The 23,706-nt window shown below is 40.1% G+C and overlaps 2 protein-coding genes across 3 annotated transcripts in view; one reads left to right on the forward strand and one right to left on the reverse strand.

Moving 5' to 3' along the window:
* The window catches only part of GPM6B (glycoprotein M6B), a 510,804-nt gene that overhangs the window by 327,223 nt on the left and 159,875 nt on the right, over window positions 1-23,706 (reverse strand). The window lies entirely within an intron of this gene.
* On the forward strand, window positions 10,376-22,134 carry TCEANC (transcription elongation factor A N-terminal and central domain containing). 2 transcript variants are annotated; one of them, XM_066313874.1, is made up of 3 exons: window positions 10,376-10,601; window positions 10,738-10,839; window positions 20,765-22,134. In XM_066313874.1, exons 2-3 carry the CDS (start codon window positions 10,806-10,808, stop codon window positions 21,853-21,855), a joined length of 1,125 nt encoding a protein of 374 aa, XP_066169971.1. In that variant the 5' UTR covers window positions 10,376-10,601; window positions 10,738-10,805; the 3' UTR covers window positions 21,856-22,134. The 2 variants fall into 2 exon arrangements, with proteins under 2 accessions (XP_066169971.1, XP_066169970.1); XM_066313873.1 differs by lacking the exon at window positions 10,738-10,839.

The raw sequence follows: 23,706 nt of genomic DNA on the forward strand, positions 1-23,706 counted from the left end.
AAACAAAACTATGAAATTGTGCCTTGAATCTAATGCAACAATCCAAACAGAAAAACTGGTGTGCAAGATGCAGATTAAGCTTTTTTTGTGAGTTTGTCTAATTTTAATACATGTGTTGAGTGTAATACTACTGTATTTTAAAATTCAAGGTCAGGGTTTCTGAAGTATTATTTGTCTAGCTTTTTTACAAATTCCACGTGTGTTTATTTCTTAAAAAACTTCTTAAGGCTATTCATTAATCTTCTATTTCATTTCTTCTTCTCCATAAGAACATAAAGCAGTGTTTAAAAGAATGTTACTACTTCTGGTGACAAAATTAAATTCTTAGTGGGTATGTTGTTCCAGAAATCAGTATCCATCACTCTGTGTGCAGTAAGATAATCACACACAGAACCAAAGTGTTTGTTTATTTAAGTACTTGTGCAAAGAGGAGTGCTAGGTAAATCCACAAAGCCAGCACACCAAACAGAAATTATGACCACTATTTATATGTTATTAACCGTGATATATTCCATTTATCTAGTATATATTCAGTGTTTACTACTCTACTATTGCTGCATTGTGCTGAGCTGGCTTCTCATCTTGGGCAGCCTGGTGGCTTCAGTGTTCACTATTGTATTATTGCTGAGCTGTGCTGAGCTGGCTTTGTTAATTTCTTCTTATCTTGGACATCCTGCAGCAGCACACCCTTCCTCCCAAATTTTGTTACCCCTTTGGGTCTGTGATCTTTGAAGCATATCAAGCCCTAAACTTTGATAAAGTATTTCTATTGACAAATAATTTATCTTAGACATGAGGTAAATATTCAATCTATTGAACAAGTAGGAAGAAAGTGATCATTTCCTTTTTGATGGAGCTAAGCAAGTTGTAAGTGGATTCATGTCTTTGAGGAATATTTTCATTACCAATAAAGTATGTAAAATATCTTGATTGTAATCAGTGTCTTTGAGTCACACAAATCAGTGTTAAGAAATGATCCCTTTACAGTTTTATAAGCATTTAATGTTCACCATGATGTTACCAACCGGCAGGGAAAAACAAGAGCAAAAAGAATGACCCATTATTAATGTTTAAGAAGCTTCACATTATGTATTGACCTTCAGGAACAAAAGGCTCCTGCTGGATTGCAGGCCTACTTTCCCCCATTAGAGGTGAGAAAGAATGATCTTCATTGTCCAGGAGACAGTATGACCTAGTGGCCACAAAATAAGGCTCCTCTTACACAATTGAAAAAAATAATCCTTTTTGTGAATTACTTCATGACCCTTCAAACATCAACAAAAGGGGTGGGGATTATCCAGCATCCCCAGGAGCAGGAAGGTGAGCAGAACTTTCTCCCACAGAGCAGGAGCTGCCATCCACTGCCATGCTTGCCCATGCTCACAAGTGCATGTCAATGTACACAGACACATTTGAGAAGGGACCAGAAGCCAGGTTACATCTTTTCTGAAAGGAAGTCAAATGACAATGTCGTGAAAGAGAAGAACATTATTTTCGTCTTGTGATCTCTGCAGAATGTACTTAATGGATTCTAAGAGAACACAGAAGCCCATGGAAAAGCCCTGGTTCAGGCAATGCTCAGTTAAAATATGTGTGCATACATTTTCCTCTTGGTTGGCTCTGTGTTTCCCCTCCCAGGCTGGCTGCTCCCTGTTTATTCTTAGTGACTCTCTTATTTTAGTTGTTATATGAAGAAGGGTGACATCCAAAGTGACTGAATAGAATTTTGTACTCCAACACTGAAGAATTTTGAAGAATTCAGCCTATCTGAACCTAAGCTTTTTAACAAAAACACTACACCAGTTCAAACACCTTGAATTGCACCCATGAAGCAAGTCAGGGATGCTTGAGAGATTTCTTGTTGAAACAGTATTTTTGTGCTGTGCACACATCTGAGGAAAAAAAGGGTAGGTAAAATGGAAGTATCTGCAAAGTTTACAATGGCTATGTAACCAGGAAATGCAGCTTTTTTGTTAGAATTGGTTTGTGTTACAAAACAGATGCTCTGGGAAGTGTACATGGACTTCAGCTTTGAAATGGGAACCTGTTTCCTGGTGGAAAACAGGAATGGAGTTGCTGAGGAAATTGCAGAAAAAGGACTCGGAAAAGCAAACTCTGTTTATTTTAAGGAGAAAGATTCTGGTAGCTTCAAAATGAAGGCAGAGTTCCTTAGGTATCAAGTTGAGTGCTGACTGTGATTGATCTCAGGATGCTTGAAGAACCTGGTCATAGTGGGGCAGAAAAGTGAATATTTTTCTGGATTCACTCCTCCTTGTCTGACTCTGAAGCTGAACTATTCTTACTGAAGATCAACAAAAACCTGAAAGTACAATTTTACTGAAGTAAAAATCTGTGTCAAGCAATAATTTATGTAGCATCTCTAAATACTAAGAAGCCTAAGAATCATTACAGTCTTGAATGCTGCAGTGTTTGAAGTGCAAATGATGTATGCATGTGGAGGAAACTGAGTCCACCTAAAAAAGTGCATATGGGCATTTCTTGAATGGGCAAGTTACTGGGCATAGAAAGCTAAATACTGTCTGTGGAAGGCATAATATCTAAAGGGTATTTGCTCAATACACAAAGAACAGGGAGTAACACAATGAATATGAAGCTAATATTTATTTATTGTTGGTGGAATCGTAGCCCACCATGAATTGTCACTGGGACCAATTCTTTACTGGTAGAATTCCATCCAAAAGTCAAGTCAAAAACATTTTGTATTTCATGGAATGAGTAAGAAAATGATTTGCTCAGATCAGTACCAATTAACTGCAATAGCTTCCATAAGTCTTTCTGTAGTAGATGCAGAAGTGGTTTCCCATTTGTTTGCAATGAATTATCATATACGAGATAGCTTGCATCACAGCAGATGATAATTCTAGCACAATAAGATCTGAATAGAAGAACTGAAACCATTTTTGGTTGTGAATAAATTTAAAGATAGCTTCTGCAGAAGCAACAAAATAAATCCATTCTGTATAGACAATCATATAAACCACATCAGTGCATCAGCAAATTAACTATTACTGTTTGCAACATTCATTCTGAAGATGGAACTGCTAAGGGCAAAACCTACATGTTCTTAGAACAGATGAAAACAGTTAAAGGACATATGCCCATAGTCATTAATGCCTCAAAAATCTTCCTGACCGTTTTCCATTACTGTGAAATCCATTATCTGCTTGATTATTTTAGACAGCAAGGAGACTGCACTGGGGGTGTTTGAGCAAGTTAAAATTATGCTGTAATCAAGTGGCTTGAACTTTGATAACATCATTTGTAACTCTTAAGTCTGGTAACACACTTTAGAGACTACTCTGCCTGCAAGTTAATAGGAAAAAAAAAAAGGCTTCTAGCTAATTGCTCAAATCTATACTGCATCCTTTAAATGCTACTCAACAGATGTGATCACTTAATCTTGAATGTTGTAACAAAAGGTTTAAGTCACTTTTTTTCAGCTGCCAAAAGAACTAACAGAGGCATTTCATTTTTACCCCAGTGAATATATGGAAATGCTGAGGCATGTTCCCAAAAGATGGTTATCTTTTAACCTGCAGTTGAAAGGAACTTAAAACATTTTTCTAGCTATCAGATGTTATTTTATGTATTAAAAAATGATTCCCAAATGCAATTTTTCAGGATCAAAAAGATCAAGATAATGAAGAGAGGTTTTCAATGACTGCTGCTCATATTTATTTCATAATTGCTATATTGTTAATGACAGATTCATACAACTGCATGTACTGGAGGTATTGTAACTCATGACAATATATTGATGAAAAGGTAAATAGCAATGAAGTGTGAGTAATTTACTTGGTCATAAGTGCAACTGCCACATTAAAGCTCATCACAGCAAAAGACTTTTAATAGAAAAGAATTCCTAATTTTAACAGTTACTAATGTCTCAAATACCTGACTTTAAAGTTTGATTTCTACAAAATTAGACATACAGTCTCTTGGACCCTCCTCAGTTCTCAGGAAGGGTACATTATATGTTGAGAGAACTGATTATTAATTTTTTATTTGGACAGTACTAAGCTGGGGAGTATTTAGCCTTCTGTGATTCAGTGATTTTTTTTTTTTTAAATAGCCAGATACTCTGAAAACCTCTCAATTTCTCAATATTTCTGAAATGCCTTATACCAATTTCTATTTCAGATACACTCCTGAGCAGAAACTTCTCTTTCAACAGATTTGAGAAATCATTTTAAAAGTGATCCTTTTAGGTTCTCAGAAAGCTGAATTCAATCACACATTTAGAGTGTTTTAATAATTAATCTAAAATTAAAGGGAAATGTTTCAAAGCTAAACATTATGTAAAATAATACGTGATAAATAAATGTGTATTTCATTCTGATAGAAATAAGGTCAGAGTTAAAGGAAACTGCATGTCCTTAGACGTGCCTTAAAACAGCATTTAATTCTTTTTATTTCCATATGCTTCCTTTCACTTCCATGAAAAGATGGTGCTTCTCCAACAAGTAGAATGTTTTTCAGGACCACTAAGTAACTCCTCAGGTATGCTCTGACAGGGTCCAAGCCCCAGTTCTCCCTCAGATGATTCCCATGAAGAGCTTGGGAGTCAAAATGCTCCAAGAATCACTCCCAGGAGGCAGTTCACATGCAGAAGTCCCACTTTTTTGTTGAGTGGAGGAGCTGACGTTTATTTTTCTGCTGTTTGTTCTTTAGACAGACAGCAGCAAAGTTAGCAGCTCATTCAGGCACTTGAAATCTTTGTCCAGAGCTGACCACCCTGCTCCATTGCATTCTGCTGCTGTACAGAGCTTAACTTTGATGCCCCAAAACCTGTTTGCTGAACTGGACACCTCTGGGGCTCAGTCAGTAAATGTGACTTAGGGCAATAAAGCAATCAACAAGAGTCTGGCTTTGATTTCAGGTTGATAGCAGTTTAATGTTAAATCCCTGGAGTTCAGTTCACTGCAGGTGATTACAGTTATTGCAATCTCTGTGCTTTGACTCACTGCAGTATGATATTTTCTTGTTATATTGATATCTTAATTCATGGTATTTTTGTGTAGTGCACAAGGATTTGTCCTCCCACTTGAAAAACAACTCAAATTACAATTATACAAAACCATAAAAAACAGAAGTCACAAACATGATAAAACGGTACAAAATAATTATAAAAACTTTTATAAATACATGCCATAAAGTAATCAGAAACAATATATTTCAAAATCACCCACAAAAAACCCTATCCTCCCCTCAAGCAATAATTTTATTCTAAACTAAGCAATGTTACCAGCTGATATTAAAAGTGCTAGAACAGACACTGTTCTCACGAAAGCCACATGTTCACTTACAGTGAGTTAATCATTAGCATCACCTTCCTGCCCAGGATGTAAATATATGGGAGTCCTAACTTTCTTTGTCTTTTTTTAAATTGCCAGGATTTTAAAACACTCACTCTTTGTAGAGGCAAGGGGGCACTTGAAGACTGGCCCAAGTATGTGCACTATTGAAAATGCACGTGAAGGCGGGAACAGCAAGATAATAATGTTTGCCTTTATGGTTCAAGAGAGTTAAACTGAAAGGTGGCTGCAGAGAGTCTTGTGATACTGAGTGACTGTGAAAGCAAATGGGATATGAAAATTAATTTTGGATCACCACAACTAATGGAATAAAAATAAATAACCAATCTTCTTTATATCTATATTTTCAGTGGCCCCAAATTTGCTAAAAGCTCTAAGGAAATTGATCTGAGAATGACTGCATTTTCTTCTGGAAACTCACTTGCATTGAAAATATATTTTTGCCACATTTCCTGTACTGGCATTGCAGCCCACCAAGTCATGTAGTGGTGGAACACGGGATTATTTTGTAGTTGATCTACTTGCTGGTTCCTTCAGGATGAGAGTTGATCGACTAACATAATTGTCATCACAGTCTGAGAGCTTTCTTTAACATCCAGTAACTATTTCAAGAGTACTGTGTGTATATAAACAACTCCAGGGCTGCCACAACAAATTCATATTTGTTTCACCAACACCAGACTAGTTCACTGCCTGTGCATAGCAGAAAAGGAGACAAAGAGAGACAGCTGCTTATCTCAATTTTCCCCAAGTGAAGTATTCTTCAGTGCTTAACTAAGCAAGTTACCCATAACACTCCCCTGACTCTGGCAGGATTTCTTCATAATCCTCCTGGCAATTCAATTCCAGGTCTTCCAGGTGGTATGATACCCCCACCATGTACTGGAACTCCTGCCAGGAGGAAGAGCCAGGAAACCCATGGGAAATATCTCTCATCAACACTACCCAGTTAACTTTACATGCATCATCCTCATAATCCTAAATTCAGCACATTCCAGTGTTACAGAAAATGCACAGGAATCTCAAGACATGGAAATAAACAGCATGGGCAGCCGTATCAGGAGAGCTGAGCAGCATTACTGCCAAGCTCATCCACTGCTCTGGATGCTGAAGGCTTTATCTCATCACACAGAAGCAGCATCCATTCAATGCCAGCCTAATAAAATCCAGGGCCTCATCCACCTCCCTCTCTGAACTGGATCAGAGCCTAAAAAATGTGAAAGTGTCTCTTGACATGAACAGCCACGCAAGAAGTCACTCTTTGTGTCAATCCACACACTTCAAATGCTGTGATTGAAAGTACTCTCATGAAATGAAATCTGAGTCCCAAAGCATGACCCAATTCTTGGATTTTCAGTCTATGAATATGACATTTATATATGATTCCCTTCCACATATCCTGAAGGATGGAGGGAGATGAGTGTTCAAAACACTCTGGCCCCTATTTAATATCATTTTGTTTAATATAATGCTCTGCTTCATATTTGCAACCCATATTACAGTGGGTTTTTTCCTCACTTGCTAGTAGAAAGGTAGGAAGCCTTTCCAAGAACAGAACTGCATTTCTAAATTTTGGCTTTTTTTCTGGGAACTCTAAAATTAATATAATACCTTCATGTAGGTAAAATAAGATTACTGACAGCAGAGGGCAACACAGACCTCATTAGCGAATAAAACCAAAAACGTATTAAAAAAATCATACCAAAATTTTACTGTATCTGAGTATAAACCACAGCATCATCTATATATCTGCTGTAGAGCCAAATTTCTGGAAGATGTTATATCTTAAAAAACCATTTTGAATGCCTATGTGAAATACATGTGAAAGAAGAAAGCAGTTCAACAAAGGCAATGACAAATACCTTTAACTAAACTACATCTACCTCTAGATGTTTACTGCATAATCAGACATGCCCAGCAGACTTCATCATATCCACAAGCTGTAACCCTGTGAAATTTTGTATTTATTTTCTTTAGCTCTGTGTATACCAATAGCTCCATTCACCATCCAAAAGACTAGCTGGTTATACCAAAAGTAACGCAGGACCATGTTGAAAACAAGAAGTTTTACAATGTGTTTTTGTTGTTGTCTGCTAGCCTTAGGTCTGATAGTCACTTACCTTGTGTGTCACACTGCCTTTCCAAGCCGTGTTTGCCTGAGGACCATATTGTGACTGAAGCTAAAGTTTAAAATGACATGAATATCCTTATTTTTCATTCATCTCAGGGCTGAGAGGAGCATGGTGTGGCTCCCCCAGCCATGCAGACGGATACCAAAGGAAGGCCATGCCCTGCACAGGGGCCACAGGGAAGCACCATGGTGTCCCTTTATGGACACCTTTATGGTGTCCCTTTCACCCCACAGCCACGTCGTGTGCCAGACCCATGCCCCAAACAGCCTCAGTGGAAACTGCGCCCTCACACCTGAGCCTGCATGGGGAGAGCAAGTTATTGCCAGGGCTGCTGCCCTCTGGGGAGTGTTTTCACCCTGCGGGGACAGCACATGAGCCCACTGTGAACACACCTGTCACGGCTATGCGACAGCAGACTCAGGATCAGCACTTTTCAGCTGGAAAATCCTCCGAGACCATCCAGTCCAACCCCTGAGCCAACACCACCCCATCAACCACACCACGGCACGGAGCCCAGACTTTCCGTAAACACCTCCAGGGACGGTGACACTGCCACCTGCTTAGGCAGTCCATTCCAGTATCTAATCACTCTTTCTGTGAAGAAATTCTTCCTAATGTCCAATCCAAACCTCTCCTGGCACAGCTTGAGGCCATATCCTCTCATCCTGTCACTAGTTGCGTTGGAGAATGGGCCGACTCACAGCTGGCTACCATCTCCTGTCAGGTGGCTGTAGAGAGTGATAAGGTCACCCCTAAGCCTCCTCTTCTCCCGGCCAAACAACCCTCGCTCCCTCGGCCGCTTCTCGGAGGACATACGCTCCCAACCCTTGCCCAGCTCCGCCGCCCTTCTCCGGACACGCTCCGGCACCTCGGTGTCCTCCTCCCTGGAGTGAGGCGCCCAGAAGCGGGCACAGTAGGTGCCGAGTACAGGAGGAGACTCGCTCCCCTGGTTCTGTCGGCCGCGTTATTCCTGGTACACCGGGAGGTGGTTTCTCGTTCCGGGGCCGCCCAGCGCCCGCAGCGGGCAGCCCGAGCCCGGCGGGGCCAGCGCGCAGCCGCGCCGGGATGGCGGCGGAGCCGGGGCGGGCGGCGCCGTGGCGGGCCCCGCTGAGGAGGTGAGCGGCCGGCCCGGCTGCGGGGCGTGCGGGGGCAGCGCTGTGTGTTTCGCCGGGGGCAGCAGGAGTGCGGCTTCCCCGCCTCGGTAGTGCCCGGGGAACTGCCGCCTTTGCCTTGGCGGTGAGGTCGGGGAGAAGTGGCAGGAGGCGCGAACAGCCCAGCTGCTCCCCGGCCCTGGTTTGCCCTTCAGCGCGGTGCAAGCCCCGGCTGGCCCTGGGCACCCGGGGAACAGCGCCCTGGGAAGCGGGGTTTGGTGGGTAGGGCCGTGCCTGCTTTTCCCCCTGCCCCGGCTGCGCGGGCCGGCATTTCGCCCCTGAGCAGGGCGGCAGCGGGGCAGAATTGAGGTAGACGGGTGCGGGGATGTGTTGCAGGAATGGATATGAGGGGCCAGGGGAAGTTTAGGTTGGACATTAGGAAGAATTTCTTCACCGACAGGATGATTAGATGCTGGAATGTACTGCTCAGGAAGGTGGTCACCGTCCCTGGAGGTGTTTGAGGACGTGGCTCTCAGTGCCATGGTCTGGTTGACAGGCAGTGCTCAGTCACAGGTTGGACTCGATGATCTCTGAGATCTTTTCCAACCTAATTAATTCGGTGATTTTGTGACGTTTGAATGAAGAATTTGGAGAAAACCCCACAGAGTTAGCGTGCCCGTGGCATTCTGGATCGCAGTTAGAGTGTGCTCTGGCCCACCCGTTTCCTGGGAAGCGAACACAGGCAGATCTGCAGGCTGATCTCCCCCAGGTTTCCTGGGCTGGGGACCGAGATGGAGGTTCCCGTGGTGATGCCCAGCCTGTGCTGAGCCTGACCCCAAACCTCGGCCAGACCAGCCGTCACCTCTGGCTGGCTTCGACGCCAAGTGAATGTCACCTGCTTCCAAATACACTCGGCTGGGCTGCTGCTCCCGGCTGCTGTAACTTCCCTCCTGGTTTATATCGAAGGGGGTTGTAATTCCACTCACAGAAGAGGCTGACCTTGGAAGCTGCAGGATAGATACTTATAATGGTGCTATTATGGGAATTCTTTATGTGTTTGTTGTATTGGTCTCCATGCAGCATTTATGTCTTGATATAAGACGTGCTGGCATAAATATAGGAAGGAGTTAAGAGTTCATGCTTTTAAATGTGGTATTATTTTAATAGTTAAATACATAAAAAATCCATTTCAAGTGTATTTCACCCCTTGCTTGAACCAGTACATCATGGGTCTTTGATCAAGACTCTAAAGCATTAAGAAATGATGTACTTACACTTAAGTGTTCTTTAGAATAAGAAATGTCAGCAGACACTAATAATATTTTACAAATACTATTTGTTTAAATCATACTCTTTATCCATCCAGGATGGAGGGCCTTTTCGGGAGCATATTATACTCTCCGGCACACAAAGGATTTATTTTTAAAGGATAAAGGTGTTTTAATTTTTCAGTGGAAAACCTGTAAAACAGCAACAAAGTGATATCTAAGTATGGCCCTGGCAATGGAATGACAAATAGAAATAGTATAGAGCCAAGACTAAACTAAAAAAATGAATGTTAAAGCAATGAAAAGACAGTGTTCATCTGACAAATGGTGAAAAGCTTGCAGAAGTTCATAAAGCATGTTTTTATTACTTATATGTTCCATTTTTTGTGAATTTTCCAGCACGATTTTCCATAAAAAGGCATTGCAAACTAAACATTTACCTTTGCTTGTAGTGTGCTGGAATTGAATTCCTTGCTAGATGTCTATGAATAAGAATAATCTTTAAAGCTATTTTGTCAAGAAAATGTGTTCAAGAGAAAGAATTGCTTATTTCTCTCCAAAATTATTCATTTTTTTCCTAAAGTATTAAGTAAACAAATGTACTTTGGATGGATATGTCTTTAAGTACATTTTTACTTTCTGATTCAGGCTTCTGTCGTCAAGACAATCTGTTTTGTTGGACTCCTATGCCAGTGCAGAGCTCAGTGAAAGAAGGAAGTGTGATCCACCTCAGGAAGGGTTTCTTTAGATTGAGGGTGTCCAGGTTTCAAACAGGTACATCTGCAAGAGGGTATAAACAATATTTATGGAGACTGAAAAATAGATGGACACGTCAGAAAGTTTGGTTTGTAACTGAGAGATATTATCAATCTTAAACCTGCAGCTCACAACATGTTCTTCTTTTCTGTAGGTTTAAAAAGTGCTGATTCTCCTTGGGTAAATGAACAAGAGATTTAAGACGAAATTACAAAATAGTGGATGAAAGCTCTAAAGCCAAGAATGAACATGAAAGGTAACATCTTTATAGGTAAACAGGGAAAGAATTTTCAGTCTTTTGTAGTTATAATGGAACATGTAAAAGTTTGAATTTTTTTTTCAAGTACTGGCTGCTGGAGCCATGTTGTACATAATACTGTAACTTTTCCTTTTCAAAAAGGTATAAACTCCTAATCATTTTGTCTGTGGTGGAAAGATGGGAAGATTAGAGGCTTACAACTTTGAAGAAATGCAGAACAGTTCCCATTTTTTTTACTTCTAAGAGCATTATAGTGTGTAAGCCAATCTCAATGTACTGGGAATTTTGAATTATGATTTCCCAGTCTTTGGAGGACAATGTTACAAATGCTTCTTGTGCACAGACACTGAGTAGAGGGAAGAGAGCAGGTGAGTGGTACAGTCTCAGTGGTGTTGAAAGAGCATTGAAACATTTAATGAACTGAAGCTGTCACCTGTATAAGGCAATACAGTTAAAACATGTTGAAGAAACTGACTTCTACTTGGAGATGTCACAGCCTTCCTGAAATTTTTTGGCTGGTTTGCTGTCTGAAGTGATTGGAAATAGAAATATGAGCATTTGCATCCATCCAGATGAACAGTTAGGAGACTAAACTATGTTGAATAAAAGTAGTTACTTAATAAACAATTACACAAATCTGCTTAGGTCATTTCTATTGCCAGGTATGTTTCTTGAGTGAGGAAGAATGTTTATAGTATCTTCTTGCTGCGGGAAAATGGTGAAACATTGTTCATGTTGTCCGTCAGATTTAACAACAATTCTTTTTTGTTCTAAAATCTGTTATTGTTTGAAAAACATGAATGTTAGGAAATGAAGCAGTAATTTCACAAAATGCAAAAACCTCTTTTTCACACAGTGAAGTTTTGGTTAAGTATTGAGGCAGGTGATGGTAAAGGATTGATATTAGCATATTCTGCCTGGCTCAGCTTAGGTTTTGCTCCTCATGTTGGGAAAATGCCAGATGTATTTCTAACAAGCTTGGATTTTTATGTGGATTATAAGCTGTACTCTTTAGTTTGCAAGAGACTCTGTTAATATATAATCACAAAATTTATTGTATGGCTTATGAAAAACTGTGTGCAACTACACCAAAAGCCTGAATCTCATGATGATAAACTTTACAGTAGCAGCTCAGCTTAATTAGTGCAAAATACACACGTCACAATCTATGTCTCTACCATAGGTAGATAGGTAGATGTCTCAGTCATCTTCAACACATTTCTTTTCCTGTGCAGTCACTTGAGGCCAGAATGGGAGTTCATATTTACAAAATGTGCCCTGTGTGTAAAAAGCCTGACTTTTGACCTGCTTGAGGCCCCAGCTAGTACCTCATACTGACAAGTAGTGGAAAGTGGCTGAGAGAAAAGGGATTCCTCTGCTGGCTTTGACAAGGCTTTGTCATGAAAATTTGAAAAACCAGAGAGCTCCATGGAACATTTCTGTGACCTTGTGCCCAAACTAGGAAATAGATTTTAGAATAAATTGATATTGAAAATTGATATTGAGATTTTAGAATAAATTAATATTGAAAAATAATCTGGATGTACCTTAGAGATACCAAACAAGTGTTTCTTTATGTGAAATGGTGCAATTTTTAAATCAAATAGACACCCACTTTATCTATACATAACTACCAATAAAACTTTTGATGACAAATCTCTCAAAACTATATATACATTTTATTATTGCCCCCTGAATCATAATGCACTAGAATGTATTGTGAGTCTATATCTGCCCAGTTGTGGAAGAGATTAGCTAATACCTCCACTTTACATTTGTAATCTGTAACTTGTTAAAGTAAATTTCATAATTTTTTAAAATGTCTTAAAATTATTTTATTAACAAGGTCAACAATTTCAATAAAAATAAAGATTTTGTGAGTGGAATATTGCATTACTTGTAACATTTTCATTGTCTCAACTAGTTAACTACTTCATTCTGTAGAAAAATACACATGGTTAAGGAAGACAGGATCTAAGAAAAGCTAAAATATCTTCCAGTATGAATCAGTTTAACTGTAAATTAAGTTATTAAAAGGAGCCATTAACAAGGAAATATCTTTGCTGGGATGTGCATCCTCTCTAGTGTCAGTGGAGCATCCTAGAACTCGAAACAGCTGTAGCTGTTCAATTTGTAAAGTATTTTCTCATTTAGTGTTTGCCACGGAACAAGTCAGGGTTTAATTCATCTGAACCTTTTCATAAGCTCTGGCTTACATACTGATGTCAAACGAAGCCAGTGGCTAAGCAGTGTCTGGTAAGGACAACAGCTTTTCCTATCTCATTAAATCCATGCATGTTTGATCTTATTAGAAAAATGTGCTGACAGCTCTGCATTGGGGTTGATCCCTGAGGCTTGAGAATTTCATTATGCGCTCTATTGATTGTTTTATCTTTTTTTTTTTTTTTAAGAAAATAAGAAATCAATTTTAATTAAAAAAGGGGGGGTCTAGAAGAAGCAACTCCAAATAAGGATTAAAAATTGGCCTTGTAAAAGAGGATGCTCTGTGCATCTTCACATGAATGTGATACACTCTGCCATATCTCTTCTTCAAACTTGCTAATTTAAGAAGAAAGCTGTGGGAGAATTATTTCACAGAGAGAAACACAGGGTTGAGACAGTATAGCTCCAGATCAGGTAAGAGTGCTGTAGTTCAAGCGGTCACTGATGTGAAAGGTGCAGAACAAAGCTATTTCTCCATTTTAGTACTGTGTAATCCAGTGCTTCTGGATCTGTGAGTGCGAGATGACTCTTGGTCAGTGAGGTGTCAGTGGTCGTGGACAGCTGGAAATTATACTGTTATATTGCCTCAGTTCTCATTGTATTCACTTAGCTTTATTCATGTGGCTATTCTTTGAAGATGAACTTCTGTCTAGTTCTGAATTTTTAAAGTGTAAGAGGCAGTCCTGTGGAGAGACAGGAAGAACTCTGATTTTTGCTGAGGTGAAATAAAAGCTGCAGTGAATGTTTTTTTGCTGACATCGTTGATATCTGCTCTTCCACTGTAAATAGGATGAAGAAATGTGAGAATTCTCTGGTTTCTGCTTAGGCTCTTGAATTTAAAGTAGCGTTTGGTAAATTTCATTATTTATATGGGCTTTAGGTTGCCCAAAGTACGCTGGTGTTTCAAGGACTATGCTGTGTACCATCACTGATGTAGCATTAACATATTTTAACACAATGTTTGCAGAACATTTACTCCACCGTGTCATGGTTTAGCCCCAGCCAGCAACCAAGCCCCATGGAGCCTCTCACTCACAGCCTCACCAGCGAGACTGGGAGGATAAAAAGCAGAAAACTCATGGGTTGAGATAAACAGAGTTAAATAGGAGCAGTAAAAGCTGCACACATAAGGAAAGCAAGACCAGGAATTCATTCACTGCTTCCCATGGGCAGGCAGGTGTTCAGCCATCTCCAGGACAGCAGGGCCCTAGCTTGTATAACAGTGACTTGGGAAGACAAACTCTGTCACTCCAAATGTGCCCCTCTTCCTTCTTCTTCCCCCCCACTTTAGATACTGAGCATGATGTCCGATGGTCTGGAATATCTCTTTGGTCAGCTGGGGTCACCTGTCCCATCTGTTTGTCCTCCCAGGCTCCCATGCACCCCCAACTTCCTCACCAGCAAGGCAGCAGGAAAGATAGAAAAGGCCTTGGCTCTGGGTAAGCCCTGCTCAGCAATAACGAAAACATCTGCATTAGCAGCCTGTGCTCAGCACAAATCTAGAACACAGCCCCATTCCAGTCACTGTGAAGGAAATTAACTCTACCCCAACTGAAACCAGCACACACTGTTAGGTGTACTTGATGTCTGAGCTCTGGTCTTTGTAACTGGATGTTTTTTTTCCCGGTTACATAGAATTTCTTGGAGAAAAGCACATGTACAGTGAAGGTTGGGGTGAGGGAGAAGAGGACAAGTGTTCACCCTTTCAAGACATTCATACATATTTGCGTGGATGCAATTCTGAGTTTTTCTGGGTTTTTCAGGGTTAAGACAAAATGAACTATGGCTTTGTACAAGTTGTAAAGCAAAGACAAAGCATTTATCCCAAATGCTTTTGGAGAGGGCAGTGTTTTTCCTGGAGACTGAATTTGCATTTAACAGCAAGTGTCTCAGGCTGATTTTGTTTGTTGGTTGGTTTTCTCTTACTTAGTCATTTTACTGTTTAAAAATTCTGTTCTGATTCAACTTGGCATTATTAGAGCAGGATGGCCATATTTTAAATCTGAGGTAGCCTGATGGGGTTTTTTTGGGATTTTTTAATTTTTTGGTTGGTTGGGGTTTTTTTGGAAGCAAACTAGCTTACAAGGTTTTTATTGATTGTCATCATTTATTCTTGTACACACAAGTGTCTCATTATGCCTTGCAGTGAGAGCTGGTAATGATTTGGCAAGAAAGTGCCTCATCAGCACAGCATTACAGAGTCTCGTTGTAAATACGAGCCTCGTAACCTTCAGTGTACACTTGGAATTCCAACAAATATTCTTGTGCATATTTGGAAAGTCATGGCAGTCAGGTGAAGTCCCTGCTGACTGGAAAAAGGGAAACATCACTTCCATTTTTAAACAGGGGAGAAAGAAAGATCCAGGGAACTGCAGACTGATGAGGCTCACCTCTGTGCCTAGGAAGAGCCTCCTAGAAGATGTGCTATGGCATATAAAAGATAGGGAGGTAATGCAAGGTGGCCAGCATGGCTTTACTAATGGCAAGCGATGCCTTGCCAATCTGGTGGCATTCTATGATGGAGTGATGTAGGAGAATGGCTAGCTGCGAGAGGTCACGTAGACCCTGCAGCTGGATAGCAACAGGATGCTGGTCAGCCCTTATCTATATAGTCAGGGGCACTGTGTCCTTGAGAGTGCTTCTGGACAGTGTCAAAATGTGTAACAGGAATGCAGAGGTGGGAGTTAGTTCACGTTTTTTCACATAACCAATAGTAAGCTTGCTTTGAGTACTATGGATGAGCTTATTAGGTGTGCTATAAATTGTGTAAACTCTTCTAAATAAACTGAGTCTTGCTGATCAGTCGTATCGATTGCGGCATTTCTCCCACCGACTGCGACAGAGTGACAGCAGGGGCTGACAAGGGAAGACTCACCAGTGTCATCTATCTAGACTTCTGTAAGGCCTTTATTGTAATCCCACATGACATCTCCAAATTGGAGAGACGTGGATTTTATGGATGGAGTTGTTCATATTCAGTGGGTAAGGAGTCTGCTGGATGGATGCAGCCAGAGAGTTGTGGTCAGTGGCTCTGTGTCCAGGAAGAGGCTGGTGTTGAATGGTGTTCCTCAGGATTCTCATGAGACTGGAACCCTTTAATATCTTGTATCAGTGACATGGACAGTAGGATTGGTGCACCCTCAGCAAGTTTGCAGATGACAGACACAGCAGCAGGACAGGATGCCATCCACGTGATCCTGAACAAACTTGAGCAGTAGGCCTATGAGCAGTTCATGAGGTTCAACAAGTCCAAGGGCAAGGTGCTGCCCCTGAGTCAGGGCAGTCCCAGACATGAGCACAGACTGGGAGAAGTCATTGAAAGCAGCCCTGCAGAGAAGGACTTGGGGGTTCCTGTGGATGAAAAGCTGCACAGGAGCCAGCAGTGTGCACTTGCAGCCCAGAAAGCCCCTGGCACCCTGGGCTGCAGCAAAAGCAGCGTAGCCAGCAGGTCGAGGGAGGGGATCTCCCACTCTGCTTTGCTCTCATGAGACCCCACCAGGAGTGCTGCATCCAGCTCTGGGGTCTTCAGCACAAAAAAAACTATGGGCTTGTTAGAGCAGGTCCAAAGGAGGACCACAAAGATGGTCAGAGAGCTGAAGCACCTCTCCCATGAAGACAGGCTGAGAGAGCTGGAGTTGGTCGGCCTGGGGGAGGCTCTGGGGGGGCCTTACTGTGGCCTTCCAGTACCTTAAGGTGCTTGTAAAAAAGAAGGAGAGGAACTTTTTATACAGGCAGATGGTGCCAGACCAAATGTCAGTGGGTTTAGACTGAAAGAGGGCAGGTTTATATTAGATATTAGGAAGAAAATCTTTACACAGAGAATGGTAAGGTACTAGAACATGCTGCCCAGAGAAGTTGTGGCTGCCCCATCTGTGGGAGTATTCAAGGCCAGGTTGGATGGGGCTCTCACAACTTGGTCTAGTAAATGGCATCTCTGCCTGTTGCAGGGGGGTTGGAACTAGGTGTTCTTTAAGGTCCCTTCCAGCCCAAACCATTCTGTGATTCTGTCATTGCTAAACTGAAGTGCCCTGTGCAGTTGAGGGGCGGGGGTTCAGGTTGTTTGTTTTCTACTGCACAAAATCGTGACACTATCATTTGTTCGTTCTTTTTCTTACAGCTCTACCTTAACAAAGATGCGTGATTCATTTTGTTACTTAAGAAAAAACTGAGTCTTTCTCAGATTTCTTGTCTCTTAGAATTAGGAACGCAGCAGAACAGTGCTGACTGAATTCGAGTCAGTTAATTTTATAAATACTTGCTCAGCAGCATTTGTCAAATTGCATTAAATCAGGTAGAAAAGCAGTCAAATTCCAAATTAAAGAAAAGATCAAAGCGCAGTGTACCGACAGTCACTGGATAAGGGATATATTCTTTCCCTCCTTCCTGTCTGTATCCCAGAATCTATGGTCAGTTTCTTTGGCAAAATTAGGGAAATATGTATCTTAAAAATATGAAGTCTCCTAAAGTTTGTAGAGCAATTGTTTTATCTTCCCAGGCTGGAGTTTCTCATGCACATTTCAAAAGATTCCATGGGTTTGCTATGCTACAGCTCCCTCAAGTGGTAGAATAATTTTCCGTTTGGAATTGCAGCTTGATTTCTATGACACTTGCATTCTCTTCAAAAGGTTTTGGGGCTTTTTCCAACTTACTGTTCTATCTGATTTATAACAGAAACACAGAGTTCAAGGAACGGGAGATTGAGCAGGGTTAAACTTGGGTTCCCAGTAAACTTTGGCTAGAAAATACACTGCAGTGTTACCACTGCATCAGTGATTTCAAGTTTCTCCCTGTAAAACTGTGGAATTCGTGTTTTCTGCAGTTGTCTGACATAATCATGTTGTACCTTGATTAGGAAAGCAGAAAAGGCAGTTGGCATTCAGACTTAAAGTGAAATGCAGTGCAAGTTCCCTGGTATTAATGAGCTTTGCTTCATCCTTTGAAAGAAACTGTGGTAGTAAAATGAACTGGTAGATTACATTATATGTTCCTTATAAATTTAGGAATCCCTATTTAATTTCTGTTCGTATAAAACAATTGGGTCTGTGTCAACCTTGGTGATAAATCTGATCCTTATTTGATTTACAGGGCAACAAACGTGCAAACAACTTTTTATTGTTTTCACCAGCCTTCGTTTTAATTTGAAAACAGAGATGAAATTTATGCTTGAGTAGTTAGTGTAATATTTCTGTAGTTAGTATAGTATTTCAAAAGTATATATTGCTTTTCACCTTGAAAGATTTTGAAATTTTTTGCAAACTAGATGCACACAAAGACAGGACCGTTTCAAGAACATTTTCCCTGCAGAAACATCTCTGATGTCACTGATTATTACCTTTATTCGGTGTTTTCTTTCTGCTGTCTTTTTATGCTTCTTCCCAATTACCAGTGAATATCCATCTCCATTAAAACACTTTTTCTGTTACTTTTACCTAACTTTGCTTTTTACATTTGAAGGAGTCACTCCATCTTACCTCCTTGCTATAATTCGTACATTTTGAGGAAAGCATTTCCCTAGAAGTGATTGTTTTGACTTAAATATTAGTGGTGTATTATGTGGTTTAATTTCCGAAATTAGTTTAAAATAATTGTTTATAATTTGATGTCCATATTGTGATTTCAGTTTGTTTATTTAACTGCTGCCAAAACATTTACCAACTTTAATTTAATGTTGTATGAACTTGAAAAAGTCCATGCAGGACTAAGAAAATTTAAAATTTCTAATAACTAATATATTGCCTTAGTGTAAGAGTCCTAAGGTAGAGCCTTGCCGTGCTGGGGGGCTGTGGAGGGTCAGGTGGATAGTGATGAACAAGGACCACTACCATGAAGCAGGTGATACCCACAGACTTTGCATACACATCTTGCGTATACATTTCTTACATAGAGATCCTCAACCTGCAGTATTGGAGAGGAAGTTTTCTGTGACACACAGTCCTCAATGAAAGATTTAAATACCTCACCTTTGCCACAGGGAAAGCACTGAAAAATTATCAGCAGAGGTTTGTGTGTGATCGTTTCTTTGTGTGTCCATAGTCTTATATGCTAAATATTGAGAGTTCATGATTTCCTCTTGCATTTATACAAGTCTATTTTATGGTGTGTGAGCATAATACAACACATACATAAATAAACACAAGATCTGACGAAAACGTGGAGTATGCTGGAAGAAGCAGAACTGATTATAAGGCATAGGACAGTCATACTGGCATAATATCTGACTGTCACCAACTCTGCCCTGGATTGCAATGGAAAACAGTAAATCGGCAGATAATAATTTTCTAATGTCAACATCTTGGTATTCTGGAGACAGGGAACTGTTCCTGCTTTGTGAGGGCTCCTACATGAAAAAGCTCTTCTTTCTATCCACAGCCTCTGTGTTCCTGTAGCAGAACAAAGGAGTGAATGCACTCGCATATTCTTTCTAGTATGATGATGCAGAGGGCTCAACTTCAGTATGTGAAAACTGCATCCCGTTTCTCTGAGCTTGAAACTTCTTGAGTAATACATCAGTTTCTGTAATTGCCATTACTGAGGTTTTGCAGGACTTCAAAACATAAGACAAGAGTGTTTAAATGCAGCTTAAGGCAATGCTGAGAACATTTACTGTGGAGGATGGGTTGCTTCTGTTCCTATAGAAAACAGTGAAGTCTTATCCTCTCTGTCCTTTTCTTTTGTGGAGCTCTGAGGTCCTACCTAAAGTTTGAACTTGTTTCTGTCATGTAAAAGACAAGTTAGCTGGTGGTGATCATAGAAACAACAGAGTGTGCAAATTACCCACCTGTCCCTTCTCTACCCCTGTTCTCAGGAGTTTTCGTCGTAGAAACAATGATTCTGCAAGAAACCAGCTTATGAGTTCCTTGTCTCTGTCAGGCAGATGAGTTTTTCTGGAGTAGAATCAGGATGGATGCAATTTCAGATGAAACACTAGTTTCATGCATTAATTTAGGCTAACTGCAGAACACAGTTTCAATGCACCGTTCATTTCTGCATTCTACATTTAATTCTCATTTTCACTAAGAAGAAGAATAATGTTAGGAATATAAAAAATTTTTTTGCATGCAAATTTGCAATAACAATGCACTGAACATTTTTTGATCAAAGAGCTTGATGAAAAGGAATCAAAAGAAAATACTATTGAAACCATGAGATTCTGCATTCTGAAGACACCCTTTGATTTTCCTTTGTATGTGTCAGAATATATGGGAGCATGCTTTGATAATGCTACGGCTGCAAAAAAAAATGTAGAGGGATCTGTCTACCTTTAAGAATTTTCAAAATTTTTAGATGTCAGTGTATTGAAACTGTTTTGCAGGTGTCACTGGTTTTGAGCTGCCTCATCTTGATAATCCATCTGTAATACGATGCCAGAGCTAGCAAGGGAAAAGGCAGCAGTGGGACCGCAGGTAAAAGTCACGACTCTGACTTGCTTCTCTGATAGCTATAAGGAGAAACCTTTGAAAGAGATGTAGCATGATCTCTTGTATAGCAAGTGAAAAGTTGAGGGTCATGTAGGAACCAGAATGGTGTTTTGGGCTTCTGTACACCATTTCAAGAAAATAGTGGGAAACATTTCCTTGATATACACAAATAAAATAGTGTAAAGTAGCATAAAATGAAAAGAAGACTTTTTGTGAATATACAGAAGATGAATTAATGTCATAACTGCAAGAAAGGTGATGATCTTTTTTTTTATTTCCAGGTTTAAAAATGTCTGATCTGAAAAGTATTGTACACAGAACCCGTTGTATAGAAAAACTGCTGTCTGAGAACAATTTGCAAGATATTGAGGATCATCTTAAAGAACTTGAAGATGTTGATATGACTGTAGAATATCTTCAGGGGACAGAAGTTACCAAGGCTGTATATAGAGTACTCAAGAGCTGCCCTTCAGGAGAGTTGAAAAAGAAAGCGAAGCAGTTATTGTCAAAGTGGAAAGCACTTTACAAGAATAACTGTGCTCAGTCAATGCAAGTTAAAAAGTCAGTTTCTGTGTATGTGAAAGAAGAAACTGAGTATCTCAGTGTAGTTCCTAGAGAGCAGCCGCTGTCTGGAGGACCATGTCAGCAGGAGGTACTAGATGATACTAATTCCAACGTTTTGGTCCCATCGCAAACTGTTGAAAATGTGATCTGTAACAATGCAGAAGGTAGTGTCAATCAGCATCTTTCTTTTGAGGAACAGCACACTGTTCATGAAGATTCTAAATCTGTTGTTAGTGAAACAAGTCTGCAGCAGGATCTGATAAGAGCTCTGAGGTGTAAATGTGTGGATCTTCTTTATAAAGCTTTGATTGGTTCTCCCAAAGACGAAGAAGAAACTGTTAAGTGGCTAGAGTTAGCTAGAGAAATTGAAGAACATGTTTTTGCTCTTCATGCTAAAAATGATAAGAAGTACAAAAATTGCATCAGAAGTAAAATCTCTAACCTTACGAACCCTAAAAGTTGCCACTTAAAACATAGCCTTTTTTCAGGAACTTTGAGCCCAAAGGCTTTTGCTGAGATGACAGTGATGGAAATGGCCAGCGATGAACTGAAACAGCTCAGGGCTCTGTACACAAAATCATCTGTTCAGGAACATCAGCTTCCTCAGGTTATTAATGGCACACAGACAAACAAAATAAAGTGCAGACGCTGTGAAAAATTTGATTGCACTGTCACTATGATTGCCAGAGGAACTCTCTTTCTTCCAGCTTGGGTGCGAAACACAAATCCAGATGAACAAATGTTGACTTACGTTATTTGTAATGAATGTGGAGAGCAGTGGTATCACAGCAGATGGATTTGTTTGTAACACTATCCTGCTTTAATAAGGGGCTTGGAAATGTCTCTGAGAACGTACCTCTGTTGAAACTCTATAATTTTAAATTCTTTGCTGATAGTATGTGGGTGCTGCCACTGAAAACTGCAAAATCAGTTTTAAAAAACTGCTAATGTATTTTTAAAGATGGCTTGAATGAATCTTACATGTTTTTCAGTAATGTAAGTATGTAAAGAAATAAAGGGGTAAAGGGGAAAAAATGATTACATTGTATCTGAGTGGAACATTTGCTAGTAAATCCACTAAAATTATTCCAAGTGCTGATTTTTTTCCTGAAGGGACTGGATACTTGGAATTTTTTTTTAACTTCAGGAGGAGTTCTTTCACAGGACATAAGTTTCATTTACAATAAACAGTTTCCAAAACTGCAGTTCACATACTTGGGTGCATTGCAGAATGTTCAGCATGGATTCACTCCTTAACCAAATCACTTTTTGTGAGCAAGTGTTAGATTATTAAGTTGGGTTGCGTGGTGGTTTCTAATAGGGGAGAAAAGAAACTAAAAGTGGAGCATTAAAGGGAGTGGAAAGCAGCTGGTAAATGAAAGCAAGAATGAAATTCTGCTTTAGTGGTTTTTTTAGCTATTAGAAGGAAAACAGGACTTGTGACAGTCTTATCACTATGCAGGCTAGATTTACAATGTAAGATGGTGTGTCCTGCTACTGCAAAGAAATTAATGCAGGATCAGACAATGGATTGTTTCAGAAAATTATGTAAATATATTATTTGATTTATGTTTAATAAATCAAATTATTAGTAGTTAATTACTTTCTTGGGTGGGTGTCCTCTCTGGCTCTGGGACATCTGTCCTGAACTGAGAAAATTAATATTTTTATATAGAGCACATTACCCACAAACAGTGAATAGAAGGAAATCTAGTAGCAGAAGTTTTTATACATTTTTTAAGAGTCAACAGGAGTCTCACTGATTGTTTACTAAAAGTACTTATTAAAAATATTCTTCTCACTGAAGTACAAGACCTGTATCTTTTACAGATGCATTTAGCACTTCAAGGTTAAAATGTATCAGCAGAGCAGAGAAACCTGCTGAGTATTTGCTGGAGGAATTGAGGACAGTTCTGCACCCATCTGACTGACACAGCTGAGGCTTGTCAGCTCCTCTGGGCTGAGCAGCATGACCTCTCAGAGAAAGGAGATGGGGGCATGAGATGAGAAAATAGGTATTGGTGACCGTAATGCCAGCGTAATACAGGACTTTGTCTGTATATGGGAAAAATTATACATAACATAATATTGCAAAGAGAACTATTCTACTGAAAAAAGGAAGAAAAATCTTTCCATTCTGTGAAGGGCTAACAATTACATTTGAGCAGTGTTACTTAGATTTTTATCATATAAAAATGTGTGGTTTTGGGGAACTGCACCGATGTAAAATACACATTAAAGCTTTATGCCAGACCCCCAGTGTTCAGCTGTGTAACCAAGGAGTCACCATCCGGCCTTCCATCCCAGCCCTTCCCTGTGTGCTGGAATTGATCTTACCAGTAGTCCTGCTTAAGTGACAGTACTTTTGTGTAAAGTATTATTGTTAGCTTTCAATGAAACTACAGGAAAGCAAACACTCCTGTTTTTATGGATCACAGCAAGCACAGGATTGAGTGCAGTCATCTTGAAGGTCATGGTCCTGTTGAGGAGAGCTTTTTGCCAGCATTGTGCTGTGTCAGAACACCGTGTAGCAGAAGACTTTATTTTAGCTGTGAACACTGTATAAATAATTTCTGCCTGCAGTTGGTTTTGAAGCCATTCCAGTAATGTAGAGCTCATCCAAGTTTTATCTTGGCAAAAGGAAATATTACAAGGCATG

The sequence above is a fragment of the Sylvia atricapilla genome, chromosome 2 (assembly GCF_009819655.1).
Source record: "Sylvia atricapilla isolate bSylAtr1 chromosome 2, bSylAtr1.pri, whole genome shotgun sequence".
In the NCBI taxonomy this organism is placed as follows: domain Eukaryota; kingdom Metazoa; phylum Chordata; class Aves; order Passeriformes; family Sylviidae; genus Sylvia; species Sylvia atricapilla.

Coding starts and splice junctions, on each gene's coding strand:
- TCEANC (XM_066313873.1), top strand. CDS start 10,436: ATGGATATGTCTTTAAGTACATTTTTACTTTCTGATTCAGGCTTCTGT. Junction 10,602..20,764: donor GGTGTCCAGGTTTCAAACAG/GTACATCTGCAA, acceptor TTTTATTTCCAG/GTTTAAAAATGTCTGATCTG.